The 13,571-nt window shown below is 40.1% G+C and overlaps 1 protein-coding gene across 6 annotated transcripts; it reads right to left on the bottom strand.

Moving 5' to 3' along the window:
• Positions 1–9,757: 9,757 nt before the first annotated feature.
• LOC111463834 (proline-rich extensin-like protein EPR1) lies at positions 9,758–13,336 on the bottom strand. Of its 6 annotated transcripts, none has more exons than XM_023107770.1 (3): positions 11,844–13,336; positions 11,133–11,711; positions 9,758–11,066 (listed from the first exon to the last, which is right to left on the bottom strand). In XM_023107770.1, exons 1-3 carry the CDS (start codon positions 13,323–13,325, stop codon positions 10,068–10,070), a joined length of 3,060 nt encoding a protein of 1,019 aa, XP_022963538.1. In that variant the 5' UTR covers positions 13,326–13,336; the 3' UTR covers positions 9,758–10,067. The 6 variants fall into 6 exon arrangements, with proteins under 6 accessions (XP_022963538.1, XP_022963539.1, XP_022963540.1 ...); XM_023107771.1 differs by having other exon boundaries at positions 11,133–11,831; positions 11,991–13,336; XM_023107772.1 differs by having other exon boundaries at positions 11,133–12,070; positions 12,716–13,336.
• Positions 13,337–13,571: the final 235 nt, after the last annotated feature.

Here is a 13,571-nt window from a genome sequence, read left to right as displayed (position 1 = left end):
AGAAGCAAACACATTGACGTTCGATTTCACTTTATCAGAGATCATGTGAAGGAAAGAAGCGTGAAATTACTGCATGTGGCAAGTCAGGATAGTGTTGCAGACATTTCTACAAACCTACTAACGAAAGTATTTTTTAAAAAATACAAGAAGATGATTGACATGACAGATGGTAGGAGCATTTAAATTTATTAAGGAGTTTTGCTGGAATAAACTTAAAATGTTAAATGTTAATTTTAGGAAATTTAGTAGGAGAGGTTAATTTGAAAAGTGACGGGGTTGTAAGAATAATGGCAAGTTGATGGGTGTCTCTCCCATACCTATTATTAGAGAAAACTTATAAATACCTAATGGTTATATCACTTATAAATACCTAATCCTTATATCAGAGCAAGAGAAGAAAAGAAATACAGACCAAGAGAGCAAAAAGAAACGGAGTAAAGGAAAATACAAAGAAGTAATAGAAAAGACTTTTTTGGAGAAACGGAGTAAAGGAAAATACAAAGAACTAATAGAAAAGACTTTTTTGGATAAACTCAGTGTTCCTTGTCTCTGTCTCTCCTCTCTCGACATCTTCTTCACAAATATGCGAGTAGTATTTTTACAAAGTGGTACCGGAGCATTCTATCGTTAGTGTGTGTGAGATTTACTTCACAAATTAGTGAGTTTTATTTAACACCCACCTCCCTCCCCACACAGACCACCCACCTCCATTCTGCCCACCAAACACAACAATACATATGAGATCGTGAGAGATGGAGGGAAGACGGAAGGTGAACACTTCGAAATCCTCTGTGCACACCACCGACGAGAATCGAAGCTTTACTTCGTCCAACTGTGAATGAAACACGTCGTAGGAGGAAACCATTGCCAACATGGGTGAGTACCGGTGAGTTTTAATGAGTTTAGTATGGTTTTGAGATAGAATCACGTCACCGATGAGAGTGAGTTTTACGACAAACGATAATGTCAGAAAATCTCACATTTTTATAGGTGGATAATGTATTACGACCCCATTAGTGAGAGGAGGAAGTAACTAGAGGAGAAAGATAGTTAGATCTGGAAAGAAACGATGATGGGAATGTCATCGAAAATGTTCGGGAGGAGAAAAAAATCCTGAGAAAATTACGTCATAAACGGGCGAAGAAGACAATATCTTGGGTCAGGTTGGATTCAGCTACCCTTGATCCAAATTGAAACAAGCCTAAAAAACAGCAACCTTGAACCCACAAGAATATTAAGACCCAAGGCTCACAGACCACGCTCGGCCCAGACGTGGTGCTGTAATCACGAGTCAGACGAAAGATCAAACCCACACGCAACAACCCAGTAAACCACTCGCAGCCCGAAAGCTAATACAACCTCGACCCACAACCCAGTATTGCAACACGTGCGCCTGCATTATCTGACCTGAGACCCGCGCGTGCGTCAGCTTCCCATGTTGCCACGTGTCGTGTATGCAAATGTCGAATCATTTGGCTGTCGACTCAACATGCTCGGCTTGACTCTAGTGGCAGCTCGGCTCAAAATTGGGTTATCCGGCTTGGGTTGATGCTTTTGGCACCGATTCGTATAGTTTTGACACTCTCAGAGCTGAATTTGACTTTATCCAAGGCAAATAAGGGTCGAAAATACTTGGAACAACCTCAAAGGACGAACTCAAGAAGTTAAATTTAGGGAGAATGTCGATTAAGGCCAACCAAGTAAGTGGTTTTAGTATAAGTATGGTTAGAAATTGATGTTTAGTATGATGACACGTATCCTATGGTTTTACTTGTGTCATATGCTTGACATGTGTGATATGTTTATGAAACGATATCGCTATGATATGTTTGCAAAACGATATGACTATGATATGTTTGTGAAATTATATGTTTATGAAACAATATGACTATGATATATTTATGAAATGATATGACTATGATATGTTGATGAAATGAGATGACCATGATATGTTTAAGAAACGATATGACTAGGATATGTTTATGACACGATATGACTAGGATATGTTTATGAAACGATATGACTAGGATATGTTTATGAAACAATATGACTAGGATACGTTTATAAAATGATATGACTATGATATGTTTATGAAAGAATATGACTAGGTTATGTTTATGAAATGATATGACTGTGACGTGTTTATGAAACGATATGACTATGACATGTTTACGAAATGATAAGTCCAGGATATGTCCGTGATACTACGTGACTATGAGATGATACTGAATGGTATGACATGTGCTATGACATGATTTGCTGATGATATGATATGACACGATACACGATATGAATGTTATATGAAAAAGTGTGTCCGACAAATGCACAACCCCAATTTATGTACGGAAAGCTAGGATGAAAACGGTATGAAGGAAAAAATTGAAGATTATGAATGAAAATGTTGAGACCTCATGCATCGTTGTTTGTTCATGCATCGCAGAATACACCTCTTTTATGATGGTATGGCGCACATTATTAGGCAGAAAAACAATCGTTATGTTTATCATAATGCTGCGACGGTCGATATACCTAATGGGTGTTCGACATCAACCGCTCCCAGAGAATGACACCCAACAAGAAAGGGGCCTAAGAGGTGTGCGAACTGACTGGTGGGTCGATACTCACATGTGTGGACCGTTTGTATAACAATAAATACACATCTAATTAACCCATTGAGGATAGCCGCCTAAGAAAATATAGACTAATATGATAGGTATAACTCATGATTGTATGTACTTGCATCTAACTCCAATAGTGGGTCGCTTACTAAGTATTTCTTGAAATACTCAAGTAAAGGCAAAGCATCCCTGTACGATTGACGACGGTATCACAATTCCAGACCATGGCATATGCATAGGGTAGTTGTATTTATTTTCTTAGACTTAAATTAGAATAAAGTTTTACTTATAATGTATATTTATTTAATTGTGTCATTTTAAAAGATATTTTCGAATACTTAAGTCCATGACAGTGTTTTAAGATGAAGTTTAAACGCTTATTTTCGTACAATAACGATTACGTTAGAATGACAGTAGCTACTCAAGATAAGAAATCTAGGGTCATTACAATAAGTAAACACATTTTAGTTTAAGAGAAATTCTCATATGGACTATAAATGTTTTTTTTCAGCATATGAAAATCTTGTTGGATGTACTATGAAAGGTAAATATGCATGCCTAATATATAGATATAATACTCCATCTCTTTGGTTGAAGCATGGCAAAAGTTAACATTTTATTATCTATTTTGTATACATTGTTGGCGGGAGTACCTTGAACAAGCCGAAATTGAGGCAATAACCTCAACCAATAATGTTATTGACGATGCTTTGAACAAAATATTTGATCTTGATCATCCGCATGTAAGTGGACTTGGATTTGGAATTGAATTGGTTCAAAATTATAGAAAATAGGTATACTACTCTGAGAAAGAATATTTGAAATCCATAATGTCAAGTTTTATGAAGAAACATATATGTTTTTTATTAAGTTATATAACCTTCATTTTCATGGTGTGGTGAGCTTAGCTCACCATACATGTTTCGTGTCAAATTATTACTGACGAGGTTTCAAATGGTAACTGAACCAAAAAGTATTAGTTCAACTTTTTCATACTTTCACCTACATTGAGTTGATATTGTAATTGAACGAACAAAATTATTAATTTCATTACTACTATCCAATTCTCATTGCTTATATTTTTCTTTTCATAGAGCTTCAATAATAATACTCAAATTAAGTACAATTTATTATATTGGCATGACACAGGAGAAATTGTTGCAGAAGGACGATGATCTTCTAATAATCCAGCTGCTCTTGTTCATTACATTCCTATTAGACTACATGTGTTGGAGTATAAGTTGATGTATCAAAGAAATCCAATGTGTACGTTAGAAATGACATGCGTTAAAAATTTGATTATTAATATGTAATTTTTAAAGTTTATTTATATTTATATATATATATACTTGAATGAAGTAAGCAAAAGATCAATTCGAAAAAGATCAATTGATTATGGAATTTCAATTACGGATAAAGACTGTGTATGTATATATACATATATATTTATGCATAGTAAAATTTCATTGCATGTATATAAATTTAAATTTAGTCGAGAGTAAATAATTTTAAAGAAAATAGCTGAAAAAAAAAAAGACTAAACCTTGTTGAGTATAATAAAATTTATGTAGCAAAAAATAAATGATGTGAAACTTGCCTAGTAATTATAAATAAGTAATAAGATGGAAGCTATAAATTATTTTATTTTATATGGTTCAAAGATGTAATCATAAACGAATGATAGAACATTATTTTATTTTAGTTATACTAACATATTATACCTTTAATAAAAAACACTATTAAATGTTTTTATACACAAACTATACTTTCATATTCTATAGCATCTATACTATTAAATGTTTTTATACACAAACTATACTTTCATATTCTATAGCATCTATTATAGCTAACAAAAATAGTAAGATTTATAGTTTTTTTTATCGTCTTTAGACTTTCATATTTCTTCTTGTGTTTGATTATAAATTATTAGAAAAATATCTTTATAAAAATGGATTAAAACACTACCGCTTAATTTTAATGAAAGAACCTATGTAGAGAAAGTTATGAAAATCTAAATAAAATAGAAAGGAATCGTAAGTCGATAAAATTTTGGAAAACAAATGTCAGTGCAAGTAGAGAGGAAGACATGCGTCGAATGGTCACCGGAGAAATGCAGTTGACTGCGATAATGTTAGATGTTGAAAAGAGGATGAAGCGATGCATCCCACGTCTAATGATGATATGCGTCTTCTGGTTTAATGCGACTTGAATCCATATCCAACCCTTTGACCCACACACGACCTTGTTCAGCACTTGCAACTCGATCCGTCTGCCTTACTTGATCTATGATCTACATCTCGCCTGAGCACACCATGTGTCGTTACGAGAATAATTAGGTAAATTTCACGCCCATAAGGGATCAAACACAATCCTTAGAAGTCAATTGAAAGAATCAGAGGATGGCACGTATGTCTATACTCGCACTTGTCACTTATTTCTGGCACTGGAAAGTGTGTGATAGCTTGTGGTAAGCCCTTTTTCGGCTCGTTTGACTCCCTTTTAACTATTTTTGCTCCAATTTCAATGTTAACTATATTATGACTTGAATTAGAACTTGCTAGAGAAATTTCATAAATTTTAGAGCCTCCAATACGAGGAAAAACTTGTTTGGGAAGGGAAACGTCAACTATGTAAGTAGCCATACGGACTTTAGGCAAATAATACTTGTAGGGATCAATAAGGTGTGCTAGCAAATGAGCATTCCTTACCTTAGGTGGTTAGAATATGCACGTTTAGGCCTATAGAAGAACGATCCTTGATAATAATGCATTGTATGTTTGATTTAGAAAAATACTATTATGCCCCTGGAATAAAATTCAGAAATGTATATTGTTTTTATATAAGCTGAGAAAGAGAAAATGCATGACTAGAAAATGAGTTGTGAATTATGGGCAAGTAAACTATGTAAGATTTAAGAAATTACCAAAATGCCTATACGATGAGATTTGTGATGAATAATGTTTTAATTGTTTTTTGTAACAACTCTAAATTTCTACGCTACTAACGTTTCATACTTATCTAACAATTAAAATGAACATCATTTATCACATAAACTTCGAACATGCTTAAAAAAACTTCATCTCCTAGAAAACACTACCACGTGTTTCAAACTAAATACTGGAATTCAAAATTCAAACAAATACAAAATAAAATAATTTAAAATGATGAAATACAAGACCACTGATTCTAACATAAGATTATAAATTTAAATATGCATCTATCCGATGCATGTGTCATCGTCTCTACTTGCGATGTCGCCGCCATCTGTACATGGAGCCTTACCTGTACCTTAAAAATAATATGGCACACATCATGAGTATTTCGAAGAATACTCAGTAAGTGACCCCACTATAGGGGTCATGCTAAATGCAATCACATGCAATCATGCTCTTGGAACCTATCTCTATCTCATTTAGGAGTGGCCTCTAGTCCGGAATACTATGGATGTGTAATACTTTCCTACACACGACCCACACGTGCGAGTGCGGATCCCCAGGCGACTCGCATATCCCTTAGACCCTCTCTGGTCAAGCAAGCTATATGTAGCAACGTTTGGAGGTTAGTAGAACTCCTGGTATCATGTTCCCCATGATCACCTTGCTCGTCATACTGTGCGCATCTGCACTCATCATCTCTAGGGGAAGTAGCCCTATATTTATGTACGTACAACATGCATGAGGTCCCTCTCATTCTCATCTTAACATCTCTTCTTACACAACCTTCTAATCTCATCTCTCTTCTAACACATGCTCGTTGGATATTTATATTAATATCATTTTTATGCTCTTAGGGTTGTGTCCTATGTTGGTCTATCGACATGATGCAATATGACACTCATCATCATATAATATGCTTAATATGAAAAACATCAAAATATTAAGACAAACATCATGCAATCATGATACTTATCGTAATGAAATATGTCATGTACGTCATACATCGAAATATATAAATCACGTACATTATCATGCATCACGGCTCAAACATCATACTCATACATCGTAAACATAAACGCTAGCACATACAATTTCTAGCATATCCTATAGTAGGGCCACTTACTTACTTGGCCTTGGCCGAAGTGCTCCCTACTTTAGCTAAACATATGCTCTCGTTCTTCGAGAGCTGCTCCAAAGGTTATCGGGGTTCGTTTCCTATCACACCGTTCGTCACCTTTCGTTAGTATTTCATAATTAAATTAATAATTAATTAATAAACATGAAATATGACCCCAAAATGACCTTAGTTACCTTAATTGGGGTCGAAAAAAGTTTCGGGAGGGTCGAAATGATGGAAACCGGGCTGAAAATGGGAAACTGAGATGATAAGCCGCTAGAAAAGCCACTGAGCCTAGTCGAAAGGTTGCTTGCACTGCAGGGTGCCACGTGGCAAAGACAAGGCGAGCCACATCGTGCAACATCGTTGGGTCGAGGCACGGGTTGTAGTTTGGTTCGGGTCGCGTCTATCGGGCGACTTACTAGGTCGCAGGCGAGTTGGTGGGCTACTAGATATAGAGGGTTTTGGGCCTTGGCTCTCGGGTTATATAGCGGGTTTGGGTTCTCGGATGTCGGTTGCAGAGCGGGTTGGACCGACGATAGCTTATGAGCTGAGGTGTTTGGGCCTTACGTCTTGGGCCACTACAGGTTGGGCTGAGCCAGTGCAGTTTGGGTTGCGGGTTTTCGGTTCGGGTCTGACTCAGATATGATGGATCCTTCTTCTTTACCCGACTCTCTGCGTTTCTTCGATGGATTTTTCTCTCTCCTCTGTGTGGTGGTTTCCGACGTCTTTTTTCGTCCTTTTTCTTCCTCTTCCTCTTTGGTTGCTTCTCCTTCTTTCTCCATGAAACCAAGATCGGTGAGGGTTTTCCTGGTTGTTTTACTCGGTATAGAGGTTGGAGCGGACAGTTTCAAGGTCGTGGATTTTGTTTTGGGTTCTCACCGGAAAGAAGGATGGTTTATTGTGATCTATGTTTCAGGCGATTGATTGATGTTATCTCTATGTTTTAGCTTATTTGTCTATGTGAATGTTTTTAGCTCTTTAGGTGATTGATAGGATATCTCGATAATAAGCTTGCATGAATGTTTAGATTATGTATATCATGCTCAAGGTGATTGATAGAATAATCTTCCTATCAAAGCATGCACAAGAGAGCAAAGTTAAGACTAGGGCGCTAGAGCTAAAGCGGTTGTGAGCTGACCTAAGTTAATATATTTCCAATATATCCTGCATCTAAGGTTTGTGAGCATCGATCAGAGGTCTAGACTTGTGTGCACTTAGAGTATGGAATAGGTCAATGAGTTAGTCCTAGATATCCTAGAAATGAAAGATAAAGTTAAAACTGTCTTGACTCCGCTAAGAACCTAGTAGACCTCCATGTTACCCAAGAATCACAAAGGTAGCTCTCTAGAGTGTTAGCCCTATTTATGGTGTCATAAGTTTAACGATGTCATCAGAGTCTCTACTACCCTTTCCACTTTGATACTTGGACTGTCGAGTCAGGCATAGGTCAGTTGGGGTTGTTTGACTTGATATTTAGTTGGATTATCCTATGCAGTAGATCCATACTGATAGAGGTCCAATCACACGGGTAGCCTTCGTAGCTTACAAGCATATGGTCTTGCAAGAGGGTTTTCCAGCTAACCTCCCATGGATGACGAGCAAGCGAGCACACAACATATTGTCCTCACCAGAGATGGAGTTCCATGAGGTACCACCTTAACTCAAGACACTAGTTCTTCATTGCATAGGCAAAGCTAGTTACCATAAGTCAAAGAACGGAAGATTAGTTCACCCCAGCGATGGGGCATGCCTCTCGGTAAATTTGAGATGTCAGAAAAGAGTGAACCACCTTCTTTGAACCCAAAGCGGGTATGTGAGTAGCTAAAATACTGCTGGAAACTTTGAGGCCCTCTAGATACTCATATAGCAATAGATACTAATCTCGAACTTCCTAAAACTAAGAGTAAATCCTGTGGATACCTACTAGGTTAAGAATGCGATGAGAGGTTACAAATAGTTTGCTTCCTAAGTCTTTTTATACTCACCCATTTTCCCTTTCTTTTTTCAAGTGTTTGAAGGCAGCAGATCGAGGTAGGGACCGCTCGAGAGCAGTACAGTCATAGAGGGGGTCATTTCAGAGCGTCAGTCCATTTTTATATTGTAAGTCATTTGTATTTTGTTTTATAATTATATCGGTGACCTCTCTCCTAATTTGTAATAAGTTTGAGCAGCATTGTTTTGTAATTGAATTTCGTTTTGTATTTAATTGTAATATTGTTTATCTTTATTTGATTTAAAATTTATCTTATTTTTATATTTATTCTTTTATCTCGATCTTTTTAGTCATGGTTCCAGATTCAAAACCTTGAAAGTTGGATCGTGACAAAACATGTTAGATTTATAACAATTTATGAGACTAGTAAGTTACTATTCATATGACTTTTTTTTTTTTTTTTTTGGATCAACAGGTGGAGAGATAAAAATTCAAACTTTTGATATTTGTCAAGGAAACAACATCTCAATAGATAAAATTATGCTTATATTAGCAATATATTCACAATATAAACCTAAAAAAAACTATGAAATAATTTACAACAATATGTTCTCACAAATTTGAATCAAGAGGCTATAATATGAACCTAACTCAATAATTGTGATAGATTGTGATAGAGCATATACTTTCTATTAAATGGTCTGAGGTTCCAATTGGTTAAACTAAAAAATAAAACCTTCCATTTCATATGTTTGTTCCATTTTTACTTTTAGGGTGGGATTACTTTGAAAGTTCAAAACAAGGAAAAACTTCCATTGATGATGCCAAAGATGATCTCAAAAGATTATAGTTACTGAAAATGGAATCTAATTCTACATGTATAAGTGTATTAATAATGGGAAAAAAAAAATACATGAGGGTGAAGGAGACATTCTAGCCAATGGGATTTGTAATCTAATTCTACATGTATAAGATTTGTTGTCATCCAATGGAATGAATTTCAAAGGATATATATCTTAATGCTTTGGTACCGAGAAAACTTACACAAATTTTTAAAATTAAGTTAATATTCCTATTTTAATATAGATGACAAAGAAAAGGATTTTCTTGCATTTTGATCTTAGTAAGGTCATTAAAATAATGCTAACAATTACCATAATGTTTATTATTAATATATAACTTAAAGAAGTTACATTGATGTTGTAGTAGTTCATATGATAAGGTTTGAAAACATAAGTTCAAACAATTAAAATTTCAATGTGGAGATAAAGATGGTGGTTTTTCAGTGCAAACTCGTGAAACACTAGTAACACTAGTACTTTGATGGTAGAGGAGGTGAACCAACAAGTGGAACTTTGAGAGGAGCAGTCCCTGGAATACAAGGATGACAATGGTGAAGCAATGGGTGGATTGTTAGGGCGAGGTGGCAAAACTATTGATGGAATGGTTGGACGAGGAGACTAAGCAGTTGATAGAATAAATTGATAAGGGTGTGAAGCCATTGGTGGAATGCTACGGCGAGGTGGTGAAGCTATTGGTGGAATGATTGGACCAGGTGGCGATGCTATCGGTGGAATGATTGGACGAGGTGGTGAAGCCATTGGTGGAATGTTAGGGCGAGGTGGCAAAGTTGGCGAAATGATGGGACGAGGGGGCGAAGCCATTGGTGGACTGCTTGGACGAGGAGGTGATGCTGTCGGTGGAATGATTGGACGAGGTGGTGAGGCCATGGGTGGAATGTTAGGGCGAGGTGGCAAAGTTGGCGAAATGATGGGACGAGGGGGCAAAGCCATTGGTGGACTGCTTGGACGAGGAGGTGATGCTGTCGGTGGAACGATTGGACGAGGTGGTGAGGCCATGGGTGGAATGTTAGGGCGAGGTGGCAAAGTTGGCGAAATTATGGGACGAGGGGGCGAAGCCATTGGTGGAATGCTTGGACGAGGGGGTGATGCTGTCGGTGGAACGATTGGACGAGGTGGTGAGGCCATGGGTGGAATGTTAGGGCGAGGTGGCAAAGTTGGCGAAATGATGGGACGAGGGGGCGAAGCCATTGGTGGAATGCTTGGGTGAGGAGGTGATGCTATCGGTGGAACGATGGGACGAGGTGGTGAGGCCATTGGTGGAATGTTAGGGCGAGGTGGCAAAGTTGGTGAAATGATGGGACGAGGGGGCGAAGCCATTGGTGGAATGCTTGGACGAGGAGGTGATGCTATTGGTGGAACGATTGGACGAGGTGGTGAGGCCATGGGTGGAATGTTAGGGCGAGGTGGCAAAGTTGGCGAAATTATGGGACGAGGAGGCGAAGCCATTGGTGGAATGCTTGGACGAGGGGGTGATGCTGTCGGTGGAACAATTGGACGAGGTGGTGAGGCCATGGGTGGAATGTTAGGGCGAGGTGGCAAAGTTGGCGAAATGATGGGACGAGGGGGCGAAGCCATTGGTGGAATGCTTGGACGAGGAGGTGATACTATCGGTGGAACAATTGGACGAGGGGGCAAAGCCATTGGTGTAATGTTAGGGCGAGGTGGTAAAGTTGGCGAAATGATGGGACGAGGGGGTGAAGCCATTGGTGGAATGCTTGGACGAGGAGGTAATACTATCGGTGGAACAATTGGACGAGGGGGCAAAGCCATTGGTGTAATGTTAGGGCGAGGTGGTAAAGTTGGCGAAATGATGGGACGAGGGGGCGAAGCCATTGGTGGAATGCTTGGACGAGGAGGTGATACTATCGGTGGAACGATTGGACGAGGGGGCAAAGCCATTGGTGTAATGTTAGGGCGAGGTGGTAAAGTTGGCGAAATGATGGGACGAGGGGGCGAAGCCATTGGTGGAATGCTTGGACGAGGAGGTGATACTATCGGTGGAACGATTGGACGAGGGGGCAAAGCCATTGGTGTAATGTTAGGGCGAGGTGGTAAAGTTGGCGAAATGATGGGACGAGGGGGCGAAGCCATTGGTGGAATGCTTGGACGAGGAGGTGATACTATCGGTGGAACGATTGGACGAGGGGGCAAAGCCATTGGTGTAATGTTAGGGCGAGGTGGTAAAGTTGGCGAAATGATGGGACGAGGGGGTGAAGCCATTGGTGGAATGCTTGGACGAGGAGGTGATACTATCGGTGGAACGATTGGACGAGGGGGCAAAGCCATTGGTGGAATGCTTGGACGAGGGGGTGATGCTGTCGGTGGAACGATTGGACGAGGTGGTGATGCCATTGGTGGAATGTTAGGGCGAGGTGGCAAAGTTGGCGAAATGATGGGACGAGGGGGTGAAGCCATTGGTGGAATGCTTGGACGAGGAGGTGATACTATCGGTGGAACAATTGGACGAGGGGGCAAAGCCATTGGTGTAATGTTAGGGCGAGGTGGTAAAGTTGGCGAAATGATGGGACGAGGGGGCGAAGCCATTGGTGGAATGCTTGGACGAGGAGGTGATACTATCGGTGGAACGATTGGACGAGGGGACAAAGCCATTGGTGGAATGCTTGGACGAGGGGGTGATGCTGTCGGTGGAACGATTGGACGAGGTGGTGATGCCATTGGTGGAATGTTAGGGCGAGGTGGCAAAGTTGGCGAAATGATGGGACGAGGGGGCGAAGCCATTGGTGGAATGCTTGGACGAGGAGGTGATACTATCGGTGGAACAATTGGACGAGGGGGCAAAGCCATTGGTGTAATGTTAGGGCGAGGTGGTAAAGTTGGCGAAATGATGGGACGAGGGGGCGAAGCCATTGGTGGAATGCTTGGACGAGGAGGTGATACTATCGGTGGAACAATTGGACGAGGGGGCAAAGCCATTGGTGTAATGTTAGGGCGAGGTGGTAAAGTTGGCGAAATGATGGGACGAGGGGGCGAAGCCATTGGTGGAATGCTTGGACGAGGAGGTGATACTATCGGTGGAACAATTGGACGAGGGGGCAAAGCCATTGGTGTAATGTTAGGGCGAGGTGGTAAAGTTGGCGAAATGATGGGACGAGGGGGCGAAGCCATTGGTGGAATGCTTGGACGAGGAGGTGATACTATCGGTGGAACGATTGGACGAGGGGGCAAAGCCATTGGTGTAATGTTAGGGCGAGGTGGTAAAGTTGGCGAAATGATGGGACGAGGGGGCGAAGCCATTGGTGGAATCATGGGGCGTGGGGGCAAAGCAATTGGTGGAATAGTTGGTTGAGGAGGCAAAGCAATTGGTGGAATGTTGGGACGAGGTGGTAAAGCCATAGGAGGAATGCTCGGAAGAGGCGGTGAAGTTGGTGGAATGTTGGGACGAGGTGGAGGAGGTGGAATTGTAGTTGGTGGAGGAGGAGGCGGTGGAGGAGGTGGCGGGGGTGGAATTGTAGTTGGAGGAGGAGGAGGTGGTGGTCTAAGAGGAAATATTGGTGGTAGTATTAAAGGTGGAAGAATAGGTAGAGGAGGGAGACGGATAGGCGGTATTGGTATAAGAGGAGGGAGACGGATAGGCGGTATTGGTATAAGAGGAGGGAGACGGATAGGCGGTATTGGTATAAGAGGAGGGAGACGGATAGGCGGTATTGGTATAAGAGGAGGGAGACGGATAGGTGGTATTGGTAACGGGAGAGTAAGCAATTGTGAATTGACATGTTGGTCGGACGAGGAAGGTGTTTGTTGGAGACGGCGGGCTGCTTCACTCGCCTCAATATTCAAACAACATAAACTCACAAAAACACCAAACAACACAACTAAGGTCTTGTAGGAAGCCATCACATAATCAAGCTTCCTTCACTCACATTTCAAACTACTACATGTGTTCTCCTATTTATATGCATCTCCCTCAACTTCCCTATCTTACTTTAAACCCTATTGGTATACATTAACTCTCTCATTAATCATTTCAAACTTCACGGATATAATTGAAACTTTGGTAGAAGTCTACGACTCTCGTCTTAGTCATTTTTTACTGCCTTCGAGGATGCTTTACTCCTTTTCTTTTAGACTCCTTTGTTCGAT

This window comes from Cucurbita moschata, unplaced genomic scaffold (genome assembly GCF_002738365.1).
Source record: "Cucurbita moschata cultivar Rifu unplaced genomic scaffold, Cmos_1.0 Cmo_Scf00029, whole genome shotgun sequence".
Taxonomy (NCBI): domain Eukaryota; kingdom Viridiplantae; phylum Streptophyta; class Magnoliopsida; order Cucurbitales; family Cucurbitaceae; genus Cucurbita; species Cucurbita moschata.
Note: the sequence above shows the minus strand (reverse complement) of the source record. Positions and strands in the feature narration are given on the sequence as shown.

What these genes read in the sequence shown, in the direction of transcription:
- LOC111463834 (XM_023107768.1), bottom strand. Translation starts at nt 13,325, where the DNA reads ATGGCTTCCTACAAGACCTTAGTTGTGTTGTTTGGTGTTTTTGTGAGT. An exon ending in TCATTTCGCCAACTTTACCA is followed by an intron (nt 11,067 to 11,132) that starts CCTCGCCCTAAC and finishes ATAGTATCACCT; the next exon opens with CCTCGTCCAAGCATTCCACC.